At 42.7% G+C, this 27,987-nt stretch overlaps 8 protein-coding genes and 1 long non-coding RNA gene across 10 annotated transcripts; all 9 read right to left on the minus strand.

The window, feature by feature from the left end:
* Window positions 1–1,241: 1,241 nt before the first annotated feature.
* On the minus strand, window positions 1,242–2,245 carry LOC124314981. Its single transcript, XR_006911454.1, has 3 exons — window positions 2,029–2,245; window positions 1,750–1,857; window positions 1,242–1,537 (listed from the first exon to the last, which is right to left on the minus strand). It is a non-coding gene; the product is annotated as an uncharacterized LOC124314981 (long non-coding RNA).
* A 731-nt stretch (window positions 2,246–2,976) lies between these two features.
* Window positions 2,977–3,889, minus strand: LOC124314847 (larval cuticle protein 65Ag1-like). The gene is made up of 3 exons (XM_046780248.1): window positions 3,795–3,889; window positions 3,514–3,686; window positions 2,977–3,416 (listed from the first exon to the last, which is right to left on the minus strand). The coding sequence occupies exons 1-3, from the start codon at window positions 3,801–3,803 to the stop codon at window positions 3,095–3,097; spliced, it is 504 nt and encodes a 167-aa protein (XP_046636204.1). The 5' UTR covers window positions 3,804–3,889; the 3' UTR covers window positions 2,977–3,094.
* A 1,382-nt stretch (window positions 3,890–5,271) lies between these two features.
* On the minus strand, window positions 5,272–6,099 carry LOC124314876 (larval cuticle protein 65Ag1-like). The gene is made up of 3 exons (XM_046780291.1): window positions 5,993–6,099; window positions 5,731–5,861; window positions 5,272–5,671 (listed from the first exon to the last, which is right to left on the minus strand). The coding sequence occupies exons 1-3, from the start codon at window positions 5,999–6,001 to the stop codon at window positions 5,386–5,388; spliced, it is 426 nt and encodes a 141-aa protein (XP_046636247.1). The 5' UTR covers window positions 6,002–6,099; the 3' UTR covers window positions 5,272–5,385.
* Window positions 6,100–6,544: 445 nt separating this feature from the next.
* Window positions 6,545–7,856, minus strand: LOC124314870 (cuticle protein CP14.6-like). The gene is made up of 3 exons (XM_046780284.1): window positions 7,702–7,856; window positions 7,244–7,377; window positions 6,545–7,167 (listed from the first exon to the last, which is right to left on the minus strand). The coding sequence occupies exons 1-3, from the start codon at window positions 7,708–7,710 to the stop codon at window positions 6,879–6,881; spliced, it is 432 nt and encodes a 143-aa protein (XP_046636240.1). The 5' UTR covers window positions 7,711–7,856; the 3' UTR covers window positions 6,545–6,878.
* A 1,333-nt stretch (window positions 7,857–9,189) lies between these two features.
* Window positions 9,190–9,945, minus strand: LOC124314886 (pupal cuticle protein Edg-78E-like). Its single transcript, XM_046780305.1, has 3 exons — window positions 9,789–9,945; window positions 9,599–9,729; window positions 9,190–9,529 (listed from the first exon to the last, which is right to left on the minus strand). The coding sequence occupies exons 1-3, from the start codon at window positions 9,795–9,797 to the stop codon at window positions 9,292–9,294; spliced, it is 378 nt and encodes a 125-aa protein (XP_046636261.1). The 5' UTR covers window positions 9,798–9,945; the 3' UTR covers window positions 9,190–9,291.
* Window positions 9,946–10,447: 502 nt separating this feature from the next.
* LOC124314860 (endocuticle structural glycoprotein SgAbd-4-like) lies at window positions 10,448–11,184 on the minus strand. The gene is made up of 3 exons (XM_046780268.1): window positions 11,074–11,184; window positions 10,893–11,014; window positions 10,448–10,829 (listed from the first exon to the last, which is right to left on the minus strand). The coding sequence occupies exons 1-3, from the start codon at window positions 11,134–11,136 to the stop codon at window positions 10,553–10,555; spliced, it is 462 nt and encodes a 153-aa protein (XP_046636224.1). The 5' UTR covers window positions 11,137–11,184; the 3' UTR covers window positions 10,448–10,552.
* Window positions 11,185–12,388: 1,204 nt separating this feature from the next.
* Window positions 12,389–13,328, minus strand: LOC124314869 (cuticle protein CP14.6-like). The gene is made up of 3 exons (XM_046780283.1): window positions 13,172–13,328; window positions 12,949–13,079; window positions 12,389–12,868 (listed from the first exon to the last, which is right to left on the minus strand). Exons 1-3 carry the CDS (start codon window positions 13,178–13,180, stop codon window positions 12,571–12,573), a joined length of 438 nt encoding a protein of 145 aa, XP_046636239.1. The 5' UTR covers window positions 13,181–13,328; the 3' UTR covers window positions 12,389–12,570.
* Window positions 13,329–14,476: 1,148 nt separating this feature from the next.
* On the minus strand, window positions 14,477–15,312 carry LOC124314866 (cuticle protein CP14.6-like). The gene is made up of 3 exons (XM_046780275.1): window positions 15,235–15,312; window positions 15,027–15,157; window positions 14,477–14,960 (listed from the first exon to the last, which is right to left on the minus strand). Exons 1-3 carry the CDS (start codon window positions 15,241–15,243, stop codon window positions 14,660–14,662), a joined length of 441 nt encoding a protein of 146 aa, XP_046636231.1. The 5' UTR covers window positions 15,244–15,312; the 3' UTR covers window positions 14,477–14,659.
* A 5,417-nt stretch (window positions 15,313–20,729) lies between these two features.
* Window positions 20,730–27,510, minus strand: LOC124314818 (cuticle protein 16.8-like). Of its 2 annotated transcripts, none has more exons than XM_046780202.1 (4): window positions 26,570–27,510; window positions 21,711–21,903; window positions 21,216–21,348; window positions 20,730–21,111 (listed from the first exon to the last, which is right to left on the minus strand). In XM_046780202.1, the coding sequence occupies exons 1-4, from the start codon at window positions 26,615–26,617 to the stop codon at window positions 20,862–20,864; spliced, it is 624 nt and encodes a 207-aa protein (XP_046636158.1). In that variant the 5' UTR covers window positions 26,618–27,510; the 3' UTR covers window positions 20,730–20,861. The 2 variants fall into 2 exon arrangements, with proteins under 2 accessions (XP_046636158.1, XP_046636159.1); XM_046780203.1 differs by lacking the exon at window positions 26,570–27,510 and adding an exon at window positions 22,509–22,700.
* Between the last annotated feature and the right edge of the window lie 477 nt (window positions 27,511–27,987).

Consider the following 27,987-nt stretch of genomic DNA (forward strand, 5'->3'; position numbering starts at 1 on the left):
TCCACAATTATGTAAAAAACGATTACAGCGCAGTAAGTTTTTAGGAAACCTTTTTAAACTGGAAAATTTGGACTTTGATGAGCAATGGAAGAGGAGAACAGAATGGAAATTTTGGACAAGGAAGAAATCCGAATCTTGATTTCTTTAGTCTGACCGCATATTTAAGAAACTTGCAATTTTCACCTTGAAAACTGTTCCTATCTGATCTAATTTTCAAGAGGGATTTTATGGAATAATAAATGAGTGGATTGCGGAAATTGATGAAATGTCTTACGCCTGTTGTGCGTAACTGGTTCGCATGAGATTCACCTGTTGTTCTTTAAATGTCTGGATTTGCTACCAAATTTAACGACACGGCCTACCGCAAAAACTATTGTAGCCTGCTATGGCAGCAAGATAGAAACGTCTGACTCTCTCATCTCTCTCTTGTCTATATTGCCGAATTGCACCTTCAAATTTCCCCGACAGCAGTCGATTTGTTGCGTCAGACAGCCAGTCTACAAAGTCGTCTGTGTTTTCTGCTGTTTAAAATCGCATAAAAGGAACTCCATAAAAGGTGCCCCCCCCCTCGAACGTCCATGACTTTCACCGGTGACTCGCTTTCGCAAAATCACATTGCTGCTGGCCTTCCCTTATACGCCGACAGTGATTTCATTGAGGAAATCTAAATTATTCTATTTTTAAATTCACGCGATGGTGCACGGCGCTCTGCGGTGATAAACATCTCAGTGTCAAACTGAGCCATGCCACATAGCGATTCGTTGGCTGTGTACGATGAAGGTAAGTAGAAAGTGGCCGATGCTTCATCATAAGTCATCGTGTAATATTTAACAGCCAACTGATGGTGAACACATTGGAAAGCGCGCGTTTTACAACGCCGGTCCCCAGTCCCCACATGCCGTTGCTGTTATATCGGAAAATTCATTACAGTGCCCCAGACTTTGAGGCCAGGGTCGTTGAATCATCAAATTTCACTATGGCTACAGAGGTTGCAAATTACAGGGTGGCGATGGCTGTTGATGTGTTATGAATGCCAATATTCAACGAGGAGGTACCGGTGGGGCGGCAGGTCCATCTTGGCACTTTGCTTGAAGAGCTTATTGTTAAAATATTTTTGTTTACCCACGGACAACGTTGTAAGGTAACAAAACTGGGCCTGATCTGCAGTCGTTCTACAAACGAGTTATTTAATGAACCCTAACTGATAACTTTAATAACCCCTGCCTATAGCTCACGAATAATCGTACTCCGTACTTCACGATTTATAATCATCAACGCTACCAGATAGTCAAAAAGTAAGAATAGAGATTAATTTTGTCCTACCTTTAAGCCTGGGAAATACAGCCAGGCGTCTAAAAGTGCTCCATCCGTTGATGAGTCGAATCCAGCACCAGGCGGAATAAGAAAAAGGAGGTCCTCGTGAATACCCCCACACTCGCATGGGTGTACACGAGGACATTTAAAGAATGGGGAAGTTGGGAGATCCGTAACAAGGCCGACATCGGTAATTACTCCAATCAAATGGGATGCTGTGTATCTAAATGAAAAATAGACAATGGGTTACGAAAAATTTTGAAAGAAACAAAAAGTATTAAGGAGATGTTGAAAATGAGACAGTGGGTAAACTACCCTAATAATTGTTAATAAATGGGAGAATTGGAGGTTCCCATGTAATGTACTGCATAAGTACAGGCATCATTGAAATACCTAGCAGGTCTCAGGAATAAAAGTAACGAAAATTATTATTACCCAAGCGATGTTATACTAATATTGTTGCTGATGACAGGTCAACACCAGGTCCAGCACAAGCAAAACATCCATATCTTGTGGTCATGATGACTGGCTCAGGCCTCAAATCTGTACAAAGGAAAAGGTTATAAAGTGCCAACAAACTACTATGTCTCGACAGGGGGCTTACATGGTAAATGCTAGTCAGGAACTAACATCTCAAAAATTTTGAGCAGTTTTAACTCTATTTAACCTTCCATAATCACTCCAATTGTATTCTTAGTTGTTTTATTAACCTACCTTTGCCTGGAATGGAGAGCATGCTGGAGAGCCGCGAAACCAGAGTTTCACACAACACTCCACAAACACACCACATTTTTGTCATTTTTTTCATTCATTGTGCTACTTTTCGTGCAGTCACGTACGTTTCCCAAAAAGTTATCGTTCCGTTTCCTTTGAAATCTTATTAAAATTCGTTTCTTTTTCGAAACTAAAAAAGCTGTAGGGAAAGCACAAAGCAGACGACACTAATATTTAATTAGCCATTTTTTTTAAATATCGATGTATTAAAAATCGATATTTTTTATATCTCGACGCGATCCAGGAACTTCCCTAAATAAATTAAATGAAAGTGCCCATCAATCATCACCTTCAAGGATTAAACAAAAACAATTTCGCTGTACAATTCTTAAGATCAACATTTTTATTATTCGTTGTTTACCAGTCGTAACATTTGTGGATTGTGTGGTTTGCCGGTGAATGAATATTTACCACAGTCACCTAGAGCTGTGATTTGTGTTTACATTCCATCGAGGTGTCTAGAGAAATCGTGTGTTTCATGAATAATAAAGATCTGCTGCATTCGAAACGGAATCCAGTAACTGGTTTGACGAGATATCGCTGCTGTGAGGTTATTCAACGTGGAACCCCATATAAAGACAGGACTTTCCCGGGTTTCGTTTTCAAAAGTGTTGACCCTAAAGAAATTAGACTTCACCTGAAGGAGAGTAGTATAGTTATTTTTACTTTCACTGGGGAAATCACCATCAGTTCACCATGCCATTTCAAAATAAGTACCAGTTTGATGTTTTAAGAACTTGAGAAGCTATAGCCTTTGGTGGAGTCACTTGAAACCCAGTTTTTTGTTGAGAAATCTCAGTTTTGCATAGTAATAAGCCTTGAGCGATTATGTTATTCGCAATTGCCAAAGTAGAGCGCTCAGTTTGAAACGAAAGAAATACGAGATAATTTTAAACAAAAATTTCGGTAATATATTTGTACACCAATAAATTAGATTGGTATAATTAGGATAGTTGACACGATATCTGGTGTGCCATTCTCAAACTGTAAAGGTTTGATTCAAAATTTAATAGCCGGGTCCGGTGCGTTTGTAGGGGAGAGCGGGGGCAACGGGGAGTTCGTACTCATGGACTGGGGCAACTGGGAGCTCGTAGACGTGGACGGGAGCAACGGGCAAGTGGTCACCCTTGGGCTGGAATCCGGCATCATCAGCAACCCAGGTCAAAGTGAATTTCTGGCCTTCAGGGGAAACCCAGTAGGAGGATCCCTTGTTGGTGTGTCCCTGGACTTCTCCGTAAGATTCTTTGCCGTAAGAGTCGTAGGTTTTACCTTGGAATTTCTTCTGGGCGTAGGATTCGTCACGGGTGGTGTAGTCGGACTGGGCGTAGCTGCGAAAATAAATAACGAAGGCGCTCTTTAAGTTAATCATCCTTTTTTGCAGCACTAACAGTGCGTGAATAGTCAAAATAATTTAGATATAAGTACCTCCATGCTCCGCTTCCGTCGAGGTTGCGAACATCGGATTGGCTGGTGACGGTGATATCGGCGTACTTGTTATCCTTGTAGCTAGGAGCAGCGTAGCTAGCGGGAGCTTTGTAGGCCGGCTCGTAGCTGGAAGGAGCGGCGGCGGCAACGGCCAAGAGAGCGGCGACGACGAACTGTAAAATTTGATAGAGAAAAAAAAAGCCGAAACTTTAAACTTTAGCGACTATCGCCTCGGCAAATAAACTGGACTGGACTGCCAAAAAGCTGTTTTTTTTCTTTACCAATTGCATGATGTTGTCTTGGGATGATGAGTTGAACAACTGATGTCTTACAATCGGCTGCAGACGAGTTTATATAGTCAGCGAAAGGAGTGTGTTGGGCTTCAACACTTTCCTTGCTGGCTTGGCTGACCCAGTTTTTCCCAAGTTTTTCCACATGCACCGAACGGCGATTGCCATTTCACTCTTTTCCGTAAGTCATTCGTGATCCAGACAACGCCCCTTGATTCATCAAATTTCACTATCCTCATCGCCCACGTTTTGAACATACCATTGCTCGATAAGAAAGAAAGAAAACAAATACTAGTCGTTGTATATAGCATTGGCACTGTTTTCCTACGACCGCTATTTTACTCGACATAACATAACTTCCGGAATTGCGGTTTGGCTAATGATCCAATTAAGGCCACGCACACAAACTGATTGTGATTGAAAACCAATATTTCAGGATTTATTTATTTTTTAAAGCAAAACCGATTATAGCCCTACCCTGAAACCCGAAATATTCAAGTCATCTTTGATGTAGGTAGGAATATTATATACAAGACCGTGAAGGTTCATTGTGAAACACGGACAAGGCCAATTATTATAGATAAACGCTTTTGAAGGAGATCCCCAACCGCGAGAAAATGGAATGATGTAGCCTTCAACTCCGTTTGTATAAAACAACGGCATAGTATTACACACAGTTTATCACCTAATAAAGAAAAGGCGCTTCGAAAGTCAACCGATAACCATCAATCGGGGCGGAGGTAAAAAAATATGGAATAATCCCGAAGGACGATCGAGTCCTTCGATTGGTCAAACGATCAACGAGATCAACTAGACGTGCATGTGTTTAAACGCCTGAAAGAAGAAATGTTCAGTCTGATTTGTGCTGCGCAACTAAAGGCTTTCGGATTTTACAGCCTCGATCAAAAGGCGTAGAACAGCCATAGCCGGAGAGAAGATAAGAAACCTTCAAATTGGTGACATCAATTGGCAGTCGTAAAACATTCGGCGCTTATTTTGCCTTTGAGCGAGGAGTAAATGACTTTCGGCTGTAATGAATCAGTCCATATAAGGATTCCTTATTATATGTGCTTTCACTTTCCTCATCCACATGCTGCTGCGGACGTGGGTAAAAGTTAAAGAAAAACTGGGCACGGCTATAGTCGGCAGGGAGTATGAACACACACTTGAGAGCAACCCATCCAGTCCATGGACAGATGTAGGTGAAAAAAGAGACTAGCTACTATAAAGAAACGAGGACTTGTGATGTGGCCGGTCTTGATTCCTTGAACGTAATAGGTGCCTCCATTCTAGTAGTTCAGTTCTTATGTCGTCTCTTTCACTCGACCGACACTTTCGTTTTCCATTTTTCTAACACAAAAGAATAAAAGATATCGCGCTTGCAGCTAAATTTGTTTCATATAAATGTATATGCTGTAGCCTACATTTATGTGTGTCATTATGATACTCCGAAGGATAGCTATTTCAATTTTAGTTTTTCTTGTTGGATGTATTTTGACATCAATATATTATAGCATTGTACAAAAGAGAAAATTGGTCTTTGACGCGGTCACTAGAGATTTTGGTGAGATTGGAAATGCATTTAGTAGATCTTGAAGCCCTTGCCGTCGAAGGGGATGTGGACGGGAGCGACTGGCAAGTGCTCGCCTTTGGGCTGGAAACCGGCCTCATCGGCGGCCCAGGTCAATGTGAGACGCTGGCCTTCGGGGGAGACCCAGTAAGAGTTGCCCTTGTTGGTGTGGCCGGCTCCAGACTCCTTCTCGTAAGTGTCCTTTCCGTAAGCGTCTTTGCCGTAGCTGCTGGCCGGGGCGGAGATCTGCTTCTGGGCGTAAGATTCATCGCGGGTGGTGCCATCAGATCCAGCGTAGCTAATTTTCAAAATAACATTTGCTGGAATGCTGGGCATTTAAAAATTAGTTAGTTATACCTCCATGCTCCGCTGCCGTCGACGTTGCGGACGTCGGATTGGCTGACGATGGTAATTTCAGGAGCTTTGTATTCCGGTTTGTAGCTGGAAGGAGCGGCGGCAGCGACGGCCAAGAGAGCGGCGATGACGAACTGGAAAAGAAAAGCGAAATTCAGTTGTCTAAACATATGGAAATGCTCGGTGGAAAGCGAGAAAAGAGCTTTGGATGAGGGAAATCCAGCAGCCAGCGCAGGTGTATTTTTTTTTTAAATTCCTGTTTTACCAGCTTCATGTTGACTCTAGTTGACGAGTTGAACAACTGATGCCTTAGAGCCGGTGTAGGCGGTCTTATATAGTCGGCGAAAGGACTATCTCTCCCACCGGCGCCTTTTCATGTTGTCTGCCGCCTCCAATTGGCCTAATTGCGCAACACACACACACACATGCACAGCAGCAGCAGTCGCTATGGCCGCATGCGCTTCGCTAGATTCTCTTTGTTATCCAATCGCTTGCTCCTTTATTTGCCTTGTTGCCTAGCTGCTGATGTGTGTCAGTCGCGTCCCATATAGCCAAACTGTTATTATTATTTACAGTTTCCAGTTAAATTTCACTATAGCCAGAGGGGAAATTTAGACTTCGGCAATACGTTATGCGATTTAACCGACTCTATGTTTTTTGTATTATATAGGTTTCATTTTCCTCGCTCGAGGCGATTGTCAAGAAAGACAAACATTTCTTTTTTGGCTTATGATTAATTAAGAGGCAGACGCTTGTCTAATAAATCAGTGGATATCTGTAACCAAATAATAACAGGAAATCGGCTCGTACTATAAGGTTAGCATCAAACTGACATGATGTATTTCAATAATTATTATTTTGTTTTTTTCTAAAATTCCAACGATAATTTTGGAGCTAATAGTTTCTCATCATTGGGATTGAGGGTGAAGGGAAGAGGGGGGGGGCGTGAAGGTTAGTAGGAGAAATTGATGGATTACAACTATGTGAACTGCCAAAGGAGAGTATCAATTAATGAGCAGCACGTAGTATTTAGCTAAAATTACAAACACCCGAAAAATATATTATCTCGGCACGATTCGGACTCGAGCTCGTCGAATACTCATCACCGACGGATTATGCAATTAGATATCAGAAAGAGTATTTTCGAATATTTAGTATCCAGGTCCAGTGCGGGAGTAGGGGAGAGCGGGAGCCACTGGGAGCTCGTAAACGTGAACGGGAGCAACTGGCAAGTGGTCACCCTTGGGCTGGAATCCGCCCTCGTCAGCGACCCAGGTCAAAGTGATCTTCTGGCCTTCAGGGGAAATGTAATAGGAAGCTCCCTTGTTGGTGTTTCCAGCTCCGGATTCGTAAGATTCTTTTCCGTAAGCGTCCTTGTAGCCCGGAAGGGCTTTCTGGGCGTAAGACTCGTCGCGAGTGGTTCCATCCGATCCGGCGTAGCTGCAAATGAATAATAGAAAATTCCACAAATTAAATCCTGTTGCAAATTTATTAAGGAGATGACCACATCACTCACCTCCACGCTCCGCTTCCGTCGCCGTTGCGGACATCCGACTGGGCCACGATGGCGATTTCAGGGGCTTTGTATCCGGCGTAAGGTGTGCCGGCTGGGGCAGCGGCGGCCACGGCCAAAAGGGCAGCGATCACAAACTGTCGGTTTTACGAACAAACAGGTTATACTTTTTCTTTTTTTGGTAACTGACTGCGATTATTGGCAAAGAGCATAAAGCATTGTTTTCTCGAAACTCGAATTCGAAACGACCTGTGAGTTCTTTAGGTAAAACCCGTTTCTTGTCTCTATATAGGAAGTTTGGTAGCATTTATAACTGGTTTTCGAATATTTGAATTCTACTACGCTTCCTATTTTGAGATAAAACACTTACCGGAAATGCACTTTACTTAGTTTATAAGTAAGCGAAATGAAATCACAGAATTATATCTTAATGCGAATGAATTTGTCGGATAAAATCTTACCAGTTTCATGGTGGGTCTGGTGGGTTGGTAGAACAATTGAACAAGAACTGATGTTTTCTTGGGTCTTTCGCCCAGCTTTATATACCTCCGCGGTAGACGAAACCGAAAGGTGTAATACCCGACGTTTTGGTCTACTTAGTTGTTCGATTTAAGAGCTTTTCGCACCTGTTTATTTGTCACCATCCCGGCCGGCAGTCCCCCATATCCTCGTACGAGACCGCGCCCATTGCATTGGCCATACGTTTTCAATGTGTGAAATCGTCCTCGCTTATTCAGCCCAACTTTCTTCGAAACTCGATAAAAAAAATTGGGCGCTTCATTAATTGCATGGGTTTAATTGTTTGTATTGGTGTTGGAATCTCCTGTAATGCCCTATAACTCCCAAAGAAAACTACGCCGAAATAAAATGAATTGTTTTATTTGATTTTTTGCGTAATAGTTACTTATTTTTTAAATTAAAAGTATTTGCATTTTTTTTTTGGGGGGGGGGGACTGGTTCATTAGCAAAATGTATGGCCAATGAAATGGTGAAAAAAAAGGAAAGGAAATTATCGAAAAAGAAATTAGAGAAAGAAAATCTCTGGAGCAATAATCCTGACAAAAGGCAATAATACAAAGCACATAAAAAGGTAAGTGGGTACCTGCAAATGGCTTTTAGTTAAGCTGCTATGCTGCATTGGAGGAAAAGTTTGTCAAGGAAAAAAAACATGGGTGTTCTCAACTGAGTATAGAACCGGAGAGAATTCTTACGTAATACTAGCGGCATTATTGTTTATGCAACTTATATATAATAGCTTGGATTAAATGTTGTCTTTTGTGTGAGGTTTTTGTACTTCTGACTGACCACCACATGAAAATGTCATTCATCGTGAAGATCCAACCAATAATTTCAGATCCACTCGAGCTAGACACATGTATGGCTAAATATGTACTACCCGTATACAAACGTTAAGTATCGGTGAAAGTTTCCTTGCCGTTAGTCCTCCGACTTTTGCGAACCCCACACTTTTTTAACCGTTTTCTCCTGCTCGGATAGTAAAACGATTTTGTGTGTTCATCCTTAACTATGTACATGTTGAAACTGCGATGGACTGCGTTCTTAGTGAAAAAAAAACATGAGAAAATCTCAAGTTAAAGTAAATTTCTAAATATCCACATTATGTCCATCCGATATCTTAAAATGAGAAAATGGTGCAATTTTACATGGGATCATATTGAATCTGCATACAAAATTAATTTCGTGTAGTGTCAACACTTTTGCAAGTGTTAATCCATCAAATGTCGTTGACTTTCACTCGGCCATAATAACTGGTTTCCGCTTCTGAGATTTTGACCACTTCTTTTCTTATATGGAAATTATTTTTTTTCCCTTTTATTTACGAGGAGATCAACCGACTTTCAACAAGTGACAAACAAATTGACGTGCATGTCCAAAATGTGTCCGCGCGTCGATGCGAAAAGTGAAACAAAAATCAACTCCGTTTTCTCTTTTTGTTCTCTGACTGATTATATTTGCAACAATATATTAAGAGGTCGGCATGTATAAGATTGACTTTGTCAGCCTGGAATAGTTGCGTCAGACGAGGTGATTTAAATGCCGAGACCAGTGCGGAAGTAGGGGAGAGCAGGGGCGACTGGCAAGTGGTCACCTTTCGGCAGGTAACCGTTCTGATCGGCTGTCCATGTCAAAGAGATTTTCTGGCCTTCCGGTGAAATCCAGTAAGTTGCTCCTCTGTTGGTGTTTCCACCGCCGTAACCGTAGTCGCCGCCGCTTCCAGGTAGCTGAGACTGAGCCTCCTCGCGTGTGGTACCGTCAGATCCGCCGTAGCTGAGTACATAAGTATTCAATTTGAATGAATTAATCCAATCAGAATTGAACAAATGTACAGCACTTTACCTCCACTGGCTACTTCCGTCACCGTTGCGGACATCAGATTGGCTTACGATGCTGATGGCGGGTTTGTATCCACCGTAAGTGCTGCCGGATGGTGCGGCGGAAGCCAAAGCCAAGAGAGCAGCGATAACGAACTGTCACAGTTCAATTGTAAGAATTTAAAAGAAATCGAATTTATACGATAAAACCTTACCAATTTCATGTTGAGTCCGGTAGAACAAATGAGCAACTGATCATTTCTACGGTCCTCCCACGCACCTTTATATACCAACAGCTCGGCAGCAGAAGAAATGCAAGGGGGGTGTAAAGATGTAGTATAATAATACTCGTAACGTTCTGTCCTACTTCTGTTCGATAAACGTTTTTTCTTTGTTTTCTTCCACTTTATTTTCCTCACCCGCTGTATAGCAGAGCCCAGCAGGCAGCTATTTAGCCAGCTATATCCTCGTCTGTAGTATAGCCGTATCCCATTGCAGGGCTGTGCTCAATGCGTGAAATCGTCCTCGCTTCAGCCCAACTTTCTTCCAATTCAATTGCAATGTATAAAGTTGGACGCTTTATTTGTCCTCTATATAGCTATATAGTTAGTATGGCTTCACGAACAATTGTTATCGGGATATCCCAAGCAATTCGCCCTTGCAAATAACAATTGGTTCAACGTGAATTTAAAATATATAGCGCCCACCTTCATTTCCTTACAGCATTCGCAACGATTTCGCGAAAGTCGAAATGCAATTTGGCACAGTGACACAGTCTACACGCTCCGGGATCCAGTTGTTTGACCACTAACGAGTTCAAGTACTTTCCTTATTCTTTCAAAGAGCAAGGTTTCCATTTAGTATGACCACATACTTGATTTCTATATATATTTGTTTTGACCAAAATTACGCAACGTCAACATATGTTTCACATCTTTAAATATGCAAGAATTGAAATGACTTGAAGGATTTGATGGGTTTAAACAGATTTGTAAGACTCGGCCAATTTGGGCAAAGTGGACAGCATACGAGCGATCTCTTCCGGAACGGGAGGAGGAGTTGGCAAGTGGTCGCCTTTGGGCTGGAATCCGTTCTCGTCGGAAATCCAAGTCAGCGTGATTTTCTGGCCTTCCGGCGAAATGTAGTAAGTCGATCCCTTGTTGGTGTTGCCAGACGCCGTCTCTTTGTCATATCCGGAAGTCAACTGCTTTTGAATTTGAGATTCCTCGCGAGTAGTTCCGTCAGATCCAGCGAAACTGAATCGTTTTCAAATTGATTATATTGGCGAACGATTAAGGATAAGAGACTTAATTTATTACCTCCACTGGCTGCTGCCGTCGACGTTACGGACGTCTGATTGGCTCACGATGTCCGGACGTTTGTCTCCGTACGCCGGAATGGATCCAGCAGCAACGATGGAAATGAGTACGCCAAAAATGAACTGCAATTCAAATTCAAATATTCACAAAGTGAACATCTAAAGTCTATCATTTCACTTACCACTTTCATGGTGGATGGAATTCTTGAGTCCAAGTGACACCAGTAAGATCCGTCAGAGCCCATTTTATAGACTACTAGACCGCTATAAGAGGTGCTGTCGGCAGACGTACGTGTATGGCCGTGGCGGTTACCGAATTGTTTGACGCTCTCTCTCTCCTCTCCTGACTCATTTCCATAATCAGATTCCCTCGACACTTTTTTTTTATTCTGTCAGACACCGAGTCTACAAGTTATTTTGTTCTCTTGTATTTCAAAAGCCGCACACGCTTGCTGGTGGTGGTGTCCTTCAAATGTCAATGACTTTCTCCCGGGACTTATGTTTTCATATTTTATTGCGCACCTCTATTTGTGCTGCATTCCACCATATTAATTGGATATAATGTTATCTATATCTTTTTGTGACCCACTGAAAAAGGTGGGCAACAACAACAACTGATGATATAAAACTGCAATTTCAGAAAACAAATGAAAAATAAATTCCGAACTTTAATTGTTGTTATATGCCTGAGTTATTATTGTCCAGGGAGATCTGAACGTGCCGTAATCTTTTCCGGATTTCTAGATATCGAAATAACACGGGCCATCAATTTCAGGGGGGGGGAGATACGTCACACGCTTTCACGTACCAAACATTCCTATCTATAGCGATATAATGGTGCTGATAATCATAAAAACTACTAAAAGATTTTTTTCTTTCGCTTTTCTTGTTCCATTTGGCTTTCTTTTACGATCGCATGTATATAAATATAACCCTTTACAGAGGCAATATTGCAAGAAAAACGTGGGTGTGTAATCAGAGACATCAATTGGCGATAAACAACGCGAGTATGGCACTAAAATATTTAAGTCTGCTGGCCTACACGTACTGTACATGCAATTTCAACGTTTTGGCTTATTCGCAATTTCTTGCTGAGACTAAGTTGTGTGTGTGGTCTCATTTGACGCAATGTTGCGTCAGCTGTGCTTTCATTCACCAACCATATTTGCTTTTCTTTCCTCCTTTTTAAAAATCTAATAATGTTGATGATGAAAACTACAGCAGGTCTTACGGTAATTCATGCGGGGAAAGTTACCTTTCGTGTAAATAACGTTTAGTTTGTCTTGTATCCATTTATTTTAATCATACCGTGTTGTTAGCCGCACCGTGAGAAAAACAATTTTGATAAATGTCAGTGAATGATGACGAAAATGGGCAGCACATTCACAGCAGCTGTCCCCATTTGGCGAATTGGCCCTGTCAAGGGTGTGCACACGATTGCGCAACGTAGCGCGACACGAAAAACAAAGAAATGAGAACGAAAAAGAATAATTGGAATCGAATTTGAACAGATATATTTGCGATACAAATAAATACTATCTGCAAAAGATATCATGGTTCCCACATTGACAGAGAATCGAAGAGAAACCAGGAGCGATGCAGGTGGTAAAATAAAAAAAAGGAGATAAAAGGAGAGAGAAACATGGAGGCGATTGATTGGAGATCAATCAGAGATGAATTTAGTAGATCTTGAAGCCCTTGCCGTCGAAGGGGATGTGCACTGGGGCGACGGGGAGTTCGAATTCGTGGACGGGAGCAACGGGCAAGTGGTCACCCTTGGGCTGGAATCCGGCATCATCGGCGACCCAGGTCAAAGTGAGGCGCTGGCCTTCGGGGGAGACCCAGTAGGAAGATCCCTTGTTGGTGTTTCCCTGGACATCACCGTAAGACTCTTTGCCGTAAGAGTCGTAGGTGACTCCCTTGAAGGTCTTCTGCTCGTAAGCTTCATCGCGGGTGGTGCCGTCAGATCCAGCGTAGCTATAATATAAAGAAATCAATCGATTTATACATAATCGAATCAATTGAAAGAAAACAAATGCTGGACAAAGATTGCTTACCTCCATTGGCCGCTGCCGTCGACGTTGCGGACGTCGGATTGGCTGACGATGGTGATCTCGGGAGCTTTGTATTCCGGCTTGTAGCCGGAAGGAGCGGCGGCAGCGACGGCCAAGAGAGCGGCGATGACGAACTAATTCGAAAAAATGTCGTAAAGTTAAATAAGCTAGTGAATTTATATAAGAGAAGAAGAAGAAGAACAAGAAAAATGTTTTGCCAAGTTACCAATTTCATGTTGACTTGTGTTGATGAGTTGAACAACTGATGACTTTGGATCCGACCGACTCGGGCTTATATAGTCGGTGAAGGTGCTGGAGGAGGTCTATCGCCGTTTCAACTCTTTCTTTCTTCAGTTGACCCAATTATGCAACACACAATGCGCACAACTCTGGGCACTCGGTCATTTTTGGCCTGTATAGTATACTACACCCAATGGCAAGCGTCGCTGGCTCAGCGTCGTCTGACGTCGCACCTCCCGTTGGGGGCGGTCTCTTCTCCCCCCCTCTTCTGTCGTCGGAGGAAACTTTTTTTGTTTTGTTTTTACGACTCCGTTATTTTCCATTCAAATTTCACTATAGCCAAAGGGGAGAAAACTGAAAGCAAGCAGCCAGCGATCTTGTCTATTTTTTAAAAAATTTTCAATGCCATCGCTATATATCTGTTGGTTTGTGGTATTATCTTCTGGGTCATCTTTGGCCGTACACAGACACAGGGGGATACGGTTTCGTGAGCAGATTGGTATCTCAAATCGTTGCGCATGATTTATATCGGTCTCCAAATAAACCATGTCGGTACTCTTGGTTTCGATAGGCAGCAGAGAGAAGGTCACCGTTTGTATACAAAAGAAGATCTTGTCCACCTTGCTATATTTCCAAACAAAGGCTAAATAATCAAATAGACTATACTGTATTATTCACTGAGCATGTAAAAGTCTGCGGGAGATAACAGAACATTTGTAAACAAAAGAGATTTCGTCTTTTTTTAACAAGTGATTTCGTGCGAAAAGACAGGCTACTTTCAACCAGAGCCTAAAGGCATCACGGACGGAAGTCTATGCATTACACATTTCAGCTTTTACCTGTTTGATGGTTGATATCATCAGCAATTCAAAAAGCTCTGGCGAAAAAAAAATTTCTTTTGGGTCTTTTCAGATTTTTCGCACAGCGCATGATTTATTATGAGATCATGATGCATTATTACGTATTGTACGCGCGCGCTATTACATCAGCAACTCTGCCATGTGTGTGGATCACGAAAAGGAAAAGAACCAGCAAATCAAAGATAACAACTTTATAATTCGGGGCTTTTACTTTTCTCCTGGCGAGTTGCGCGGACTAGAAAATAACTAGAGCCTAGCAGAAATAACTATAGGAGACTTGAATGCAGTTATACGTTTTTGCATATTGCTTACAATTATGTTGAAATGATAAGTCCTTTTTTTTTAATGAGATGCTTTTCTCTTTCTAATGTACATGCGCGGTTCATTTCGATGTTGGAATAATAAGGAGAAATGGAAAGCTTTTGGGTCAATTCAAGATTTAAGTTCAATTTGTATTTACGTTGTTGTTCATGCACCGTGTATAAATATTTACACCGGGAGGAAATATATTAAACCACATCGATTTAACTGGGGTGGGTGTGTGTGTGAATAAGGGGAAGATTTATAGGACTGGCATTTTTGCTTTGATGTTTGATTCTTTTCTCATCTTTTATTTAGAATCCAGCTCCAGTGCGGGAGTAGGGGAGAGCGGGGGCGACTGGGAGCTCGTATTCGTGAACGGGAGCAACTGGCAAGTGGTCACCCTTGGGTTGGAATCCGCCCTCGTCAGCAACCCAGGTCAAAGTGATCTTCTGGCCTTCAGGGGAAATGTAATAGGAAGCTCCCTTGTTGGTGTTTCCAGCTCCGGATTCGTACGATTCTTTTCCGTAAGCGTCTTTGCCGTAGCTGGGCTGGGCGGCCAATTGCTTCTGGGCGTAAGACTCGTCACGAGTGGTTCCGTCAGATCCGGCGTAGCTTTTATTGAATGGGAGAAAGAAAGGTTAAATACAATTGAAAGTGAATTTGAATTTTCAAACTCACCTCCATGCGCCGCTGCCGTCGACGTTGCGGACATCGGACTGGGCCACGATGGCGATCTCAGGGGCTTTGTACTCGGGTTTGTAGCCGGACGGAGCGGCGGCGGCGACGGCCAAGAGAGCGGCGATGATGAACTTTAATTTGATAAAAAAAAATAACCTCTTAGTATATAAGCATCGGAGGGAATTGTGTTTAACTGAAATAGACTTACCAGTTTCATGTTGACTGAAGTTGGTTTGTGGAAGAACTGATGCCAGTGGTCGGATGACACCTGGGCTTATATACCGCAGCGCTTTTCACCAGAGAACGAACGAAAAGGAACGAAAGAGTGACTATAATAATAATAGTACATAAAACTATTTTCTATTCCTCTTCTTCTTTTTCTTCTTCTTCTTCTTCTTTCCTTGTTCATTTTTGTTTTGTGCCCAGAGTGACCCACTTCCAGCCGAATACCCACCACCAGCAGCAGGGCGGACGACGCCTCTTAGCGCCAATAAGCTCGGCCAGACCAGACCAGCCCAAGCGTCGTTAAACGCCGGGCCGTCGTCGTAATATCTGCCGTCTGCATTTTTCTCCAATGTTACGCGACCATACGGAGTATAGCAGGTATTGCTCGGCTCGCAGTTTTCTTAGTTTTCGGCTGATTGTTATCGGCCGCGCCCACTTGACTTTCAGACTCTTCATTTCTTCTTCGGCTGAATTTTGTTGTTATTTGGGCTTTCACTTTACACACAAATAGCAGTATGCCGCAAGGTTTTGATACAACAATATCGAGTAAGGAAGTAGGACAGGACAATCATCAAACCTAAAACAGTTTTTGGATGGTTGGCTGGCACTTGGAGGATCTAATCACGCGTCTATGTACCTACTATGCAGCCGCCACTTTAATGGCACTGTCGGCCGTGAAAGACTTATACGTCTACTTTGCCGTGCAACTCGCATGAGAAATCTGATTGGGGGGGGGGGGGGACCTAATAGGAGGGACAGAATATGTAGGTTTTGACCCCGAAAGAACTACGTATATTTTCTCCCCTCAAACGTCATCCATTTCAACCTTGAATTTCATGGCGTGACGTCTGTCTATAGAAGAAAAAGACCTTCGTGAAAGCGACAAAAAGAAACCGTTTTTTCGCCTCTAAGGTTAAGCGCCATTCTTGACGATTATTATATATTGCAGCGCAGCTTTTGTGCTGCTGCCATCGAATAAGAAAAAAAAAGGAAATCGCACCTAACTGCGCTAGCTTAAAATATACGCCACGCAGAGGCAATAAGTGTCCCAGCAGTCAGTGTGTCTGGGTCAGAGGGCTGCCAAAGAAATTTCGACTGTTATTTAGTTTGAAAAAAAAAACGGGCGGGAAATAGGAGACTTGGTTATTTCTTTTCTTTCGAAAGAGAAAGCTAAATATATAGCCAGCCTATGATTCTTTTGCGTGTGCTGCTGTGATCCCATAGTATATACACGTAGATAGAGCATTGTGTATAACCTTGTCGGGTGAAATCATCTTTACAGAGAATTGACAGCAGCGAAGAGAAAACTGAATGCCCCTCGCGCGATATTATTCCACAACTTCAGCAACAGCAACAGTTGCGTAAAGGCCATACGGGCAGGGCAGCAGCAGCAGCAGGAGCGCTGGATATTATTTATTGCGGCACAACAAACATCCAGCCCGTTGGCATCACTTGTCCTTGCCACTACTCAGCTTTGTATGTTCCATCTTGCCAATAAATTCCCATCTCGCCCAAATCATGCGCGGATCTCCAGTGAAGCCAGAAGGTCGTCCGTCGACCGCCATTGGAAAATCTATAGGATAGATACTGTACTGTGAATACTATACCCCCATCGAATTAGATACAACCGAATTCAACGAGGCTGAAACTCATAATTACTTATTATTATTTCTTTCACTCGCTGAGCTTTGAGTAGACGAACGAGTTCCTCTTCACCTGATGGGTTATTATTATTAGATGATTATCGGTCTCTCTGGTGCCGGAGACATGCTGACGATACCTCTATCCATTTATTTGATCAAACCGCCGGCACGGCAGCAGCAATCAACACCTGAAAGTGAAAATGGCGACCTATATACTGCGGCGACGATAGATATACCTAGGTATAGGGGACACAGAGTGCTCAAACCTTCGTCTGATAACCATCGAGACTGTCTAGATGGAACGGTTGATTATAGAGGAGAATTGGGACATTATAACGCTAGCTAGCATAGCTGCATCTTCTTTTTCGACATGATCGTTTGAGGCTTTACGTAGAAGACAAAATGACGGAGAGTTGTTTGCGGTTCTGATGGCTGTCTCGTGACTCACGCCAGACACATTTTTTTAAACTCTGTAATTTCCGCAGTATGTAATTCAAACGCCAACAATGGCTGCACAGCCACAGCGCATTATTGTTTTTTTCTTTTCTACAAAAAAATATAATAAAATAAAAATTCACGTCCATTTCTCTTTTTTTTTTTACCTTTTTTCCCATACGTCGAAGTTGCGAAAAAAAAATCTAAAACAAAAGGGAGCGCGAGCGCGTTCGCCGCTCGTTCTTTTCCGTGACATCAATAAATAGAAATCACGCCGGCGTGTGTGTAGTATATAATAGAGGCAGGCCTTTTGTTTGCTGCTGGCCTCCTCCTCGATTACTCTCCGAACACGAGAAAAAAAAATGGGCCTTATAATCATCATCACAATTCACGACGACGAATTTTCCTGCCTCACCATTTCCCAATTCCCGCGAAATGATTTGAGAATATAAGAAAAGGGAAAAAGTGAATGATGCGGTGTATTACAGTTCCTTGACCTGATTGTTGTTTTTTCTTTTTTTGCGCAGCTTACAATGTGAAAATGTCAAGACGGTCTGCCCTGTTATTCTAGCGCTATTATAATCACTGACGTAACGATGAAACATCAGATTTGACTTATTCGAATATCCGTCCAACTCGGCAAATTTAGGTTTCACATTTTCATATTTTCGGCGTCTGAACGAAAAATGAACAATACAAAATGTCTGTCTAGCTATATCCTTTTCTGGCCCCACGTTACGACATCGCCACTCTCTCAACTCATCGGGAGTGTGTACGAACCCCACCCATTTATATACTATTATTTATTTTTTGCAAACTTTTATTTTTGTTTGGGTGCGATGGGGTTATAACGGTCCGTTTTCACTCTCGCTGCGCATACATCAAACGAACTTTTTTTAAAAATCTTATCTCGTTAGCTAGCGGCTGATTGATTTTTCACGGTAACGAGTTATTCCGGTTTTCTGAAGGGTTGGAGGGTGGCGCCCTAAATATTCGCTAGCTATCGTTGCAGCGCAACCGCTCTCCTATGCAGACTAATAAATAATTCCTTAGATTGCATTTTGGCAAAAAAAAATGATAGGTTATTATATTCCACCTCTTTTCTTAAATCTACAGACATTTCACGTTTCTCCGTTTCCAGTTAACGGCGTCTGTCCGATAAAGTAATAGTGGTGTCAGCCATGTGTTGCATCGTCAACCCCATCCGAATCTAATCTGAACGAAATTTCCAATCAAGTTTTTAAAATATGAAATGGATCACGTCGTCGTCCAAATACCTAGAACGAAAAATCGTTTACATCGAGCCCGTTTTCGTCGGGGAAATTGATTGCATCATCAGAACCACCACTTTCACTTACACATACATCACGCATGGTGAGCACGCTGAAAAAATCTGAGCGTTTCAAATTGTTCAATCCGGAGAATCGATTTGAAATCAGCGCCAAAACAAATTCCCGCCTTATATGGGCATTTGAGTTTTTTCGCGTGAGTGTCTAGATTACCCAATTTTCACTCGTCCTAAATAAAAAGATTTAAATCAAACAATTGGCAAGGCGACGATCGTTTCAAATGGTACCAAGGTGACGATCGTTCATCAACTCCTAGATTGCAGAGGGTCACGGTGTACGTTATACTTCGCTGCGTGAGTGGAATAAAATCACGGAGAGAATGGGTTACTGGGCCCCGTTTGCCATGGCCTCTGTCGTTAGGTAATAAACTATATAGGGCCAGCAGGGCAGCCAACAGCAGACAGCGAATCATGACGAGAAACCTTAATTGATCCAGCTACTGTTTCTATCCGTCTCTATGTGCGGCTTATTAATTCCTTCTAGAACACTCGTCTAGTGCCTGGTATATTATTTTTCTTGCTGTCCTTTTAAAGTTGTTTTCCTTGTGCGTAATTTGTCCTTTTTGTAATTTAAAACGATTATCTAATGCTGCTGCTGTTGGCACCCAAACTACCGCGTCTGTTTTCTAGTTGGTCTAATTTCAAACAGAAAATTTCAATGAAATATCAAAGCAGTTGGACGTCGTATATCGTTCGATAGGTCGAATTGAAAGTCCATTTAATTTAGCCAGTTGGAAAACTACTAGAGACAAATCTACAGTATACAGGAGACACCGCCCAATTTTAGATTTGCATAACTATTTGGTAGCCTCCATCAGAGTCGCGAATGACTCTGTAGAATTGTTTTGTAAAAAGTCCTATAGCTTGAACTATAATTGCACGAAGAAAAAAGGAAATAATACAAAAACCGCCCAGTAACCGAGAGTGCTTCGCCTTGATATGGGGGCCCGTCATCCTTGTCGAATGCGTTCGATTTTATTTGTGTTTCTCTCCTGACAATCCGAAGCGATGGAATAGCGATAAGCATCACACAGCTGACCCGAATGTAATTCACCTTTCCCTTTTTTCGTATCAGTTTTCATATTTTTTAAAATTTAAAAATTGTTCTCCTCTCCCGCCACAATTCATCGCCAAAATGACGATATGAAATCTCAAAAAGACTTTCTCGCATTGGCCGGCAGTCATCGCAAAATGTTCAGGCTGCCGCGGATTGCGCAATCGGGCGTCATCGAGCGTTCATTATTTTAGCAATCAAACCAAAATCGAACATAATAATAATAAAAAAATCGGTAACAATGCCAGAAAATGGCGAAGGCAGGGCTTTCTACTCGACGGGGGTATGTCACGCGTGCGGGAAGAGGTGAGAGAATTGCGTTGAATCAAAAACCGTCTAGCTCCAAAGGCATTTTCACAAAACAAAACTGGCAAAATTGAATTTTTGCGGCGGACCGCTTATTACCCCTCCGGCCAGACCATCAACAAAAGTTTTTTTCTTTTTTGTGATTTCAGGTTTTTTTTTGTCCCGAATTTTTTTTTTTCATTTACATACACCATGGGCTATACCGCAGGTGTATGGTAACTCTTGTTGATTGTCAACAATTTGGTACACGACCATATCAGCCTAGAGCCACTCTATTGGGCATGGGAACCCGTTCGCCGTTCTGGAATATTCTTAATTGACGTTTTTACCTCATTTTCACGTCGTTTCTGTATCTTTCTGCCTCTTTTCTTTCAGTTTCTTTCTACTTCTTCTCGTTTTATTCTGATGAGAAACACACACAAGAAAAAGAGTGGGGGGGGGGGACTGTCGGTGTGGAAACGGAGAGAATACAAACACAACAAACAAACAAACAACAACTTTCTACAAGAAAGAAAGGGTATTCACACACACACCAACACACACACACACATAAAGGAGGGGGGGGGAATGAATTAAGAATTCTCAGCTCTCGATTTCACTATACCAACTGGCGCAGGTAACCAATAACCCCGCCGGTTCTTTTATAAAAAAGACTAAATTCATTACATTTTTTTGGGGTTGCCTTTTTTTCTTTTCTTACTGAGCACAGACACATAAGCATGACGTTACTTTGTCATTTTTCATCATCACTGCGTTCCGAAATTGGTTGGAATTTTTTTCCTCTTTTTTAAATTGAATTTTCTGATGCGATTAACTGGAATTCATCAGAGGCCAAATAAAGGGAAAGGCGGCAAGGTGTCCGCCCTGCTGCCGCTGATGCTGCTGCTGATGCTGGCGAGATCGACGTCGCCAATGCTGACGATCTGGTTCGTGAATAATGAAGCGGTGACCAGCGGGGTGGCGAACGGGATCTTGCGCGTTTTCAAACGCGATTCCTCTTGAAGGATCGGCGACGGGATGGGGCCGATGAAGGACGTCGTCCGCGAAACCGGATATCTCGTCGTTATTTTCGGCCTGTTTTTATTATAAATTGAATTTAGAAAAAAAATGGAATAAATACAAAAATTTGCAATTCAAATTTGGCGCGCTTTTCTCGGGATTTGGATTCCAATACGCACCGATATCCGCGACGGTCGGCCACGTAATCGACGATGCGCAAGACTCCCTGCGGATCCACGTAGCCGTAGCGACCTGTAACAGTTCCGTCAGGTGAGCGCGTTTCCACGCGGTATGACTGATGCTCGCCACCTCCTTAAATGGACAGCACGAAAATTTGTTCACGTGAAAGAAACAGACGCAAACAACAACAACACCAAACAAGTACATTCTTTTGGGTTTGTAAGAGAGAGAAACATAAGAGCCGCTATATGTAATCAGATGCGCTACAGTCTCTATCCCGTCACAAGGATGCACACACAAATAAGTCCGTGTGATGTCTCATTCATCACTCATTTTCCCCTCGCCGTGATTATTCGCTTTGTTGAATAAGCAAAAATGTGAAATAAAATTTTTATTTTTGGGTTTACCCACCGCCGACGCCGTATAGTTTCATTTGATTTATATTCAAATTATGATTTTTTTTTGGGTTTTTGGTTAATAATTAATTTCATTACCGGTGTCGTAACCGAAAGTGTAGGCGCCCGTTTCTGCGTCCATGGTGAACGTGGTGAAGGAGGCGTCGTTGGAGTGAACGGGCAGACGGCCTTCGTAGAAACTGTCGCCGACGCTGCTGATTCCGCTGTCTCCGCCCGTTTCCATCCAGTCGAACGGCGTGAGTTGTCCCGCTCCAACGCCATCCCACACCATCTACCGAACGATCAAAGAAATTCACGTCAATAACTTCGAAAAAAAACCTTCACGTGAGAAAAAAAAAATTATAATTAACCAGACCCCGGAGCGGATTGGAAAGTTGTTTCACTTTCCTTCGTTATCATCATCACGTTTAATTAAAATTGTATTCCCGTAATTTATCTGCCAACTGATTGACTAAAATAATTAATTGGAGAGTCCAATCACAATTGGAATTCGGGCAAATATGCGACCACGGAAATTTGGACGAAAGAAATCGAAAGGGGAGAGCGAAACAACTTTCCCAAGTTGTTGTCGTTTTCATTCACCGGTGGCGCGATCTATCCGCGATAAAACGATATATAAAGTGCACGATAATAAAACGTGTAAAAAGCGCGCGATGAATCACCTCTGTAAGATCTCCACGTTACGTCAAAAATGTCCGTTGGAAAATGTTTCCCTCGAATTACCAACAGGTAAAACCCACTCAACAACAACAACAACAGGTACGAAACGAGTGTGCCGTTGACCGGCTAGTACTTTGACCCTTCGATGAAAGGTTGTCGGTGGGAAAAGAAAAAAACAAAGTAAAAATCGAACGACGTGTGCACATATGCATATACCTGTCGCTCTGTAAAAGGTGAGGAGAAAGTGAGCCCACAACAACAAAACGAGAGAGATCAGATTTGGACTTAATTGTGGCGGTTTCGGTCCAAAAGTAAATATCTGCGGGTTTCGTGCAAAAATATTTTATTTTATCTTGACTATGGGAGTGGGATCAATGGAACCTGCTGATGAGACGATCTATTAGATACTAAAAATGCGAAAATCAATAAATTTAGCGATGCCAAGTGTGGGTGAGAAAACCGCGCGGTTTTTGAGGGGGAAGGGGTCGATTAATAATAATCGATATCTTAAACAAAAGCAATGGCTAATTAGAATATTAGTGTCGTCTGCTTCCTTTTATTTCACAGTTTCGATTCTCGAAGAAGGTACAGGGTTTACAGGCACCTACTCTCTTTGAATCATCATTACTTTCGAAGAAGAGACGAAGTTTTAGATTATAAAGGAAACGAAACGATCTCTTTTTTTTGGTGCGTAGCTGCACGAAAAATAAAACCTGCAACAAAGAAAATTAGAACCACAAAAATGTGGTTGTGTGTGTGGGCGACTCTCCATGCTGTATGGCAGGTAAATATAACGATAAGGATTCAAATGAAATTATTTTGGGAGCTTAAGTGGAAGAGTTAAAGTGTTAAACCTGTATTAATTTGTGAAATATTAGTTCCTGTTTCCTGACTAGCATTTAACATATGTAAGCCACTTGTCGATGCATGGCAGTTTGTTTGCACCATGTAGGTAACAGTGGTAACACTGTTCATTTGTGCAGATTAGGGGCCTGAGCCAATCATCGTAACAACAAGATAAGTTTTGCTTATCCTGATATTGAACTGTCATTAACAATCTCAGTATCATTGCTAGGTTAATGAGTTGTGTTCTTTTATTCCTACGACCATGCTAAAAACTTTAATGATGCATGACTTGCAAAAATGCAGTGTCTAACATGGAAAACTTGTTCAATTTATTAGGTTAACCCACTGTCTCATTTGCAACTATTTCTTAATTGTTGTCTCTGTCAATACTTTTCGTAACCCATTTTCTATTTTCATTTAGATAATCAGCATCCTGATTGGAGAAACCACCGATGTCGGCCGAGTTACGTAATTCATCTTCCCCTTTCTTTCAATGTCCTCGGTTACACCCATGCGAGTGTGGGTGTGAGGGTATTCACGAGGGCCCCCCTTTTTCCTATCCTGGCTGGTGGGTTGGAGCACGTGTGGATACCTGGCCGTATTTCCCAGGCATAAAGGTAGGACAAATGTTTCTCTATTCTTCCTGTTTGACTATCTGCTGGCGTTGATTATAAATAGTTAAGTACGGAGTACGATTATTTCAGAGCTAGGCGGTTAACTGCAACTGTTTTCCCTGTTTGCTGTTTTTGTTTACTTGGTCACTGTTTTTTAAATAACCAAAAGATTGGTTGCTTATTTTGTGGAACGACTTCAGATCAGGCTTGTTTTGTTTTGTACCCCACAACTTTGTCTGTGGGTAAACAATCGAATTCAAAAACCTTTTTAATTTTTAAACACTTGAATCAAAGTGCAACTAGGCAATTGTATGACCAAGAGGGGCCTGCCGCGCCACACCGCCACCTTCTCGTTATAAATTGGGCGCTTAACTATTGTAATATTAAATAATGACAGCAGCGGACGGGAGAGAAAAAGGAAGGACCGTCTTCTCTTGTGTCATTATAAATTGCGTCACCGCGCTGGCGATGAAGTACGTCGTTCCGTTCAATGAGCAATGCCGTCAGCAGCAAACAACCAAAAATAAAAAAATAAACGAAAAGCTCTTAACGCATTTCGTACAGTATTCGGTCATCATGACGGCGCGTCATTCAAATTTCACCGTAAATCAAATTGAAAGCGCACACCTTCTTTATTCCTTTAAAGTAAATTCTAGTTGGCTCATTCGAAAATAAGAAACGGATCTCGCGCTTGGTGAGCACCAGAGAAAGTAGCGTCGCGTAGTTTCAACAAATTTTTGTCAAAAAATCGTTGGATATGGTCGTCCATCAATCGCCGTCTAGCCCCCCCCCCCCCCCTCCACCTGAGATAAATGGCAAAGTGAAGAAATTCCTCTTTTGTCTTTTCCCTTTTATTTTTTCAATAACTCCAATGCGTCTAAAAGCTTTTTTTGTTTTTTCGGTGCCTTGGCGGGAAGATGCGGGTTTGAACCTTGGAGAATTGAAATGGCGCATTGATCAGTGACTATCTGTGCCGCAGTCGGCGGATGAGACAAATGGATCTGATTATTTGACGGGGCCAAAGAATTGATTATTTTGGCTGTAAAAGGTCGCGTTGGACGTTTCAACTTCCACGGATGGGAGAAGACTTGAAATCGCTACCAGAATAACCAATGATACGCTCATGTGTGATCGAGCCGCGTGAGCATCCGTCAAGAAGAAAGAAAAAGCCGGCACGACCGGAATCGTAAAAAAAAAAATCCGCATCAGGAAAATGAATGTCTTCCACCGGCTTTCTCGACTGTGCACACGTCTCGTATATTCCGCCATTTTTCGACTTGATAAATTTGAAAACTGTTGCAAACGCGCCCAGCCGACTAGCCGTTGTCGCCTCTCTCTAAATCAACTTCGTCGTATAGTCCCAGCGCTTGTTGGCCCCCTTAAATGGTCATCAGGATGTGTTTGCTGGCACACGTGCGTCTCGTATCGTCCAGCATATACGAAGCACTAGAGTAAATACAGGAATGCCCAGTGAAGGACGTTCGCTGGCCCGGGACAGCAAACAAGTTGAAGCGGGGGAGAGAGAGAGAGAAGGTGCATATCATCATTACCTATACACTCTCCAGAAGGTGGTGGTGGTGGGGGGGGAATGAAATGTCGTAATAATTAATGGGCTATAATATTCATGCACATATCTATACGCACGTGCTGTGCCCATCATCACTCGAGTTGATGATGTGCTGCGTTTTTTGGTATTTTTTTCTTTTCTGGAAATTGAGAATAGAAAAAATTCAAATAATGGCGCGCAAGAAAAGATATAAGATGGCACATGCGAAAAAGAATTCTTGTTCTCTCGCCGAGCTGGTTTGACGAGGCGATAAATACGAGATCACGGATCTTCAATTTCTTTTTCGCCTGTTTTTTTTTCACGGCCATCATCATATCGCCGCACGCAGCTGTTGTGTATCGAAGAAGAAAAAACCTTCAAAAAGCTGGTCATTTTTTTTTCCCGCGACTCTTGTGAGCCAAATAGACACGCGCGCAGCAGCAGCAGCAATGAAAGAAAAGGAATTTTTACAAGAAAGAAGAAGAAGAATCTGTTGCGATAACCTGAAAGGAGCTCTCTGCTGGCCCGTGGAAGGTTGTTGTTGTTGTTGTTGTAGTAGTATCGGGTCTTTCTTCTTCTCCTTGCGTATAGACGAAGACATTCTTTTCCAATTACTCAGAGAGCCAAAGAAGCTGCACAGTGACGGCAGACTCTCTTCTAGCAGCGGGAACATTACAGACAGCTCAGACGCAAGCACTACATAGAGTGGAGAGGATCGACCTTGGTGTCTTGTGTGTGGCTAGGCTGCCGAGACGAGTATATTGTAGTGTGTGTGTGTGTGGTGGATAGTGCTATTATCAGAAAAAACTATGCACTGGCGCAAAGAATTTTTCAGAGTCAAGACACAAATACCACACGACCCCGCGTGCCATCAACTTTTTTTTGCTTTCGAATGAAATCATTCATCGGTTCCTATTTCTCCTCTCAACGGGTCGTCGGGCAGTAAATAATATAACCGCCGATAAAAATTTTCGGAGGGGAAAAAAAAAATTCACGACGACTAATTTGGTTTTTGTGATTATGGTCGGGGCTATTATTAGCCATGAAAGAGGATGACGTCATCACTGCCATGTAATAATATTCAGGCCTATATGTGTGTGCACGCGAAAAAGCGGCCAGAGAAAAAGAAAATACCGGACAGACGGGGCCACCACATGTTGAGTAGATTCAGAGGAATAAGTGATGACGTCAGACAAACAAAAAAAAGAAAAATAATCATTTCCATTTTTCTTCGGTACCAAAAAAAAAAGGAAAAATGAAACCAAACTTACGGCAAGTAGCGTGACAAAGAGGCTGCCGGTGACGTGATGATTCTTCATAATTCTCCCGCTGGCTGTATGTGTGTGTGTGTAATACGAAGATGACGCTTGTGAGCTCAACAACAACAAGGAACACGTCCCCTGGTCGCTGATTTTTTATTTTTATTTTTTCTGTACAAATTTGTTGTTGGCGTGGCGGATCGTCGTCTTTCGGGAATAAATTCACGCACGGAGTGAGAGCTGCCGGGCCAGGTCGGGGCCGGCCAGCCAGCCAAATGGAATGAAGTGGGGGAAGAAGAAAAGAAAAAAGAGAAAATTTTTGCGGACGTGACGGGCCTTTGAGTTTCACGTTGACGACGAGCAATTACCATCGACAGCACCGAGCGACATGGCGGTCAGAAATTGAGCGTTGCTGGATCAAAATCTAGATCACTAGACGGTGGGAACGCGCACGTGGAAAAACGGGTTAGGTTATGGGATGCGCGCTGGCCAACCGACTGACGAGATGGGGGGGATAACACGCGGCGGCAACCGAGCAACAAACACAAATGCCGTGGCTGGCTAGACTCCCGCGCCTATTTAAATATATACCCAGTCTTATACTACACCGCTGGCTGCTGCTGCTGGTGGTGTGTATATGGACGGTTCCGCGTGCTATGCTGCCACTACGGTACTATAGATCCCTCTCACTCTCGCCTGCCCTTTTTCCTTCTTCTTGGCCTGTGTGGGTCGTCGCTTCTTTTGGTCCTGTCGTGCGGCTGCTGTTGCGTTTTCTGCTTGTAGCTTCCTCCTCCTCCCCCAGAAGAGACCCAACCCGGTGCACAGCAGAACCTCCCACTCTCTCTCTTCTTCTTCTTCTTTTCTTTCTCTTTCTCTCGGCTGCCATCAACTCACAGAAAAGTGTTCCGTCCAACTCCAAAACAAGTCCGCCGCAAAGTTCATCTGCTCTGTCCTCGTTTTTTTTTAAATTTCGCCTGCTAATCCTTCGGACTCATTTCCATATGGAGATTTCAGTCTAATATTAGTCCCGCGTGAGCTGATTATCCGCTCAAATTTATTAGCTTCTTCTCTCTTTAGGGAAATGAATGGTGTCGTCAAACAAGTGGACCGTACGGGGCGTGTAGTTAGTTCTCTCGCGTTTGTAGGAATAGAATTAAGACTGGCTGATGATGGTGAGCGCTAGGGGAAGAACCCCGCCCGAGGCGATCGAAAATCCCGAACAAGACAATATAACATTACAATCTTCTTCCACTCTCTCTCTCTCTTTTTTGTCTTGTCCCTTTTTTCTCTCTATTCTCCCTAAGTGTCTTTCACAAAAAAAAACTCATTTTCTTTCTTCTAGCGCTCATCATTTCATTATTCCGGACGGCAGCGGCGAAAAGTAGCCAGCGGCCACAAAGTTGCTCATCTCAAACCAGAAAAACTGACTC

The sequence above is a fragment of the Daphnia pulicaria genome, chromosome 10 (genome assembly GCF_021234035.1).
Source record: "Daphnia pulicaria isolate SC F1-1A chromosome 10, SC_F0-13Bv2, whole genome shotgun sequence".
In the NCBI taxonomy this organism is placed as follows: domain Eukaryota; kingdom Metazoa; phylum Arthropoda; class Branchiopoda; order Diplostraca; family Daphniidae; genus Daphnia; species Daphnia pulicaria.

What these genes read in the sequence shown, in the direction of transcription:
- LOC124314870 (XM_046780284.1), bottom strand. An exon ending in GACGGAAGCGGAGCGTGGAG is followed by an intron (nt 7,168 to 7,243) that starts GTGAGTGATGTG and finishes ATTCATTTGCAG; the next exon opens with CTACGCCGGATCGGATGGAA.
- LOC124314866 (XM_046780275.1), bottom strand. An exon ending in GACGGCAGCGGCGCATGGAG is followed by an intron (nt 14,961 to 15,026) that starts GTGAGTTTGAAA and finishes ATTCAATAAAAG; the next exon opens with CTACGCCGGATCTGACGGAA.
- LOC124314876 (XM_046780291.1), bottom strand. An exon ending in GACGGCAGCGGAGCATGGAG is followed by an intron (nt 5,672 to 5,730) that starts GTATAACTAACT and finishes TTTGAAAATTAG; the next exon opens with CTACGCTGGATCTGATGGCA.
- LOC124314869 (XM_046780283.1), bottom strand. An exon ending in GACGGCAGCGGCCAATGGAG is followed by an intron (nt 12,869 to 12,948) that starts GTAAGCAATCTT and finishes TTTATATTATAG; the next exon opens with CTACGCTGGATCTGACGGCA.
- LOC124314818 (XM_046780202.1), bottom strand. Translation starts at nt 26,617, where the DNA reads ATGAAGAATCATCACGTCACCGGCAGCCTCTTTGTCACGCTACTTGCC. An exon ending in CACTTTCGGTTACGACACCG is followed by an intron (nt 21,349 to 21,710) that starts GTAATGAAATTA and finishes TGTCCATTTAAG; the next exon opens with GAGGTGGCGAGCATCAGTCA. An exon ending in GCCGACCGTCGCGGATATCG is followed by an intron (nt 21,112 to 21,215) that starts GTGCGTATTGGA and finishes TAATAAAAACAG; the next exon opens with GCCGAAAATAACGACGAGAT.
- LOC124314847 (XM_046780248.1), bottom strand. An exon ending in GACGGAAGCGGAGCATGGAG is followed by an intron (nt 3,417 to 3,513) that starts GTACTTATATCT and finishes TTATTTTCGCAG; the next exon opens with CTACGCCCAGTCCGACTACA.
- LOC124314886 (XM_046780305.1), bottom strand. An exon ending in GACGGAAGTAGCCAGTGGAG is followed by an intron (nt 9,530 to 9,598) that starts GTAAAGTGCTGT and finishes TTATGTACTCAG; the next exon opens with CTACGGCGGATCTGACGGTA.
- LOC124314860 (XM_046780268.1), bottom strand. Translation starts at nt 11,136, where the DNA reads ATGGGCTCTGACGGATCTTACTGGTGTCACTTGGACTCAAGAATTCCA. An exon ending in TTCCATCCACCATGAAAGTG is followed by an intron (nt 11,015 to 11,073) that starts GTAAGTGAAATG and finishes TTTGAATTGCAG; the next exon opens with TTCATTTTTGGCGTACTCAT. An exon ending in GACGGCAGCAGCCAGTGGAG is followed by an intron (nt 10,830 to 10,892) that starts GTAATAAATTAA and finishes AAAACGATTCAG; the next exon opens with TTTCGCTGGATCTGACGGAA.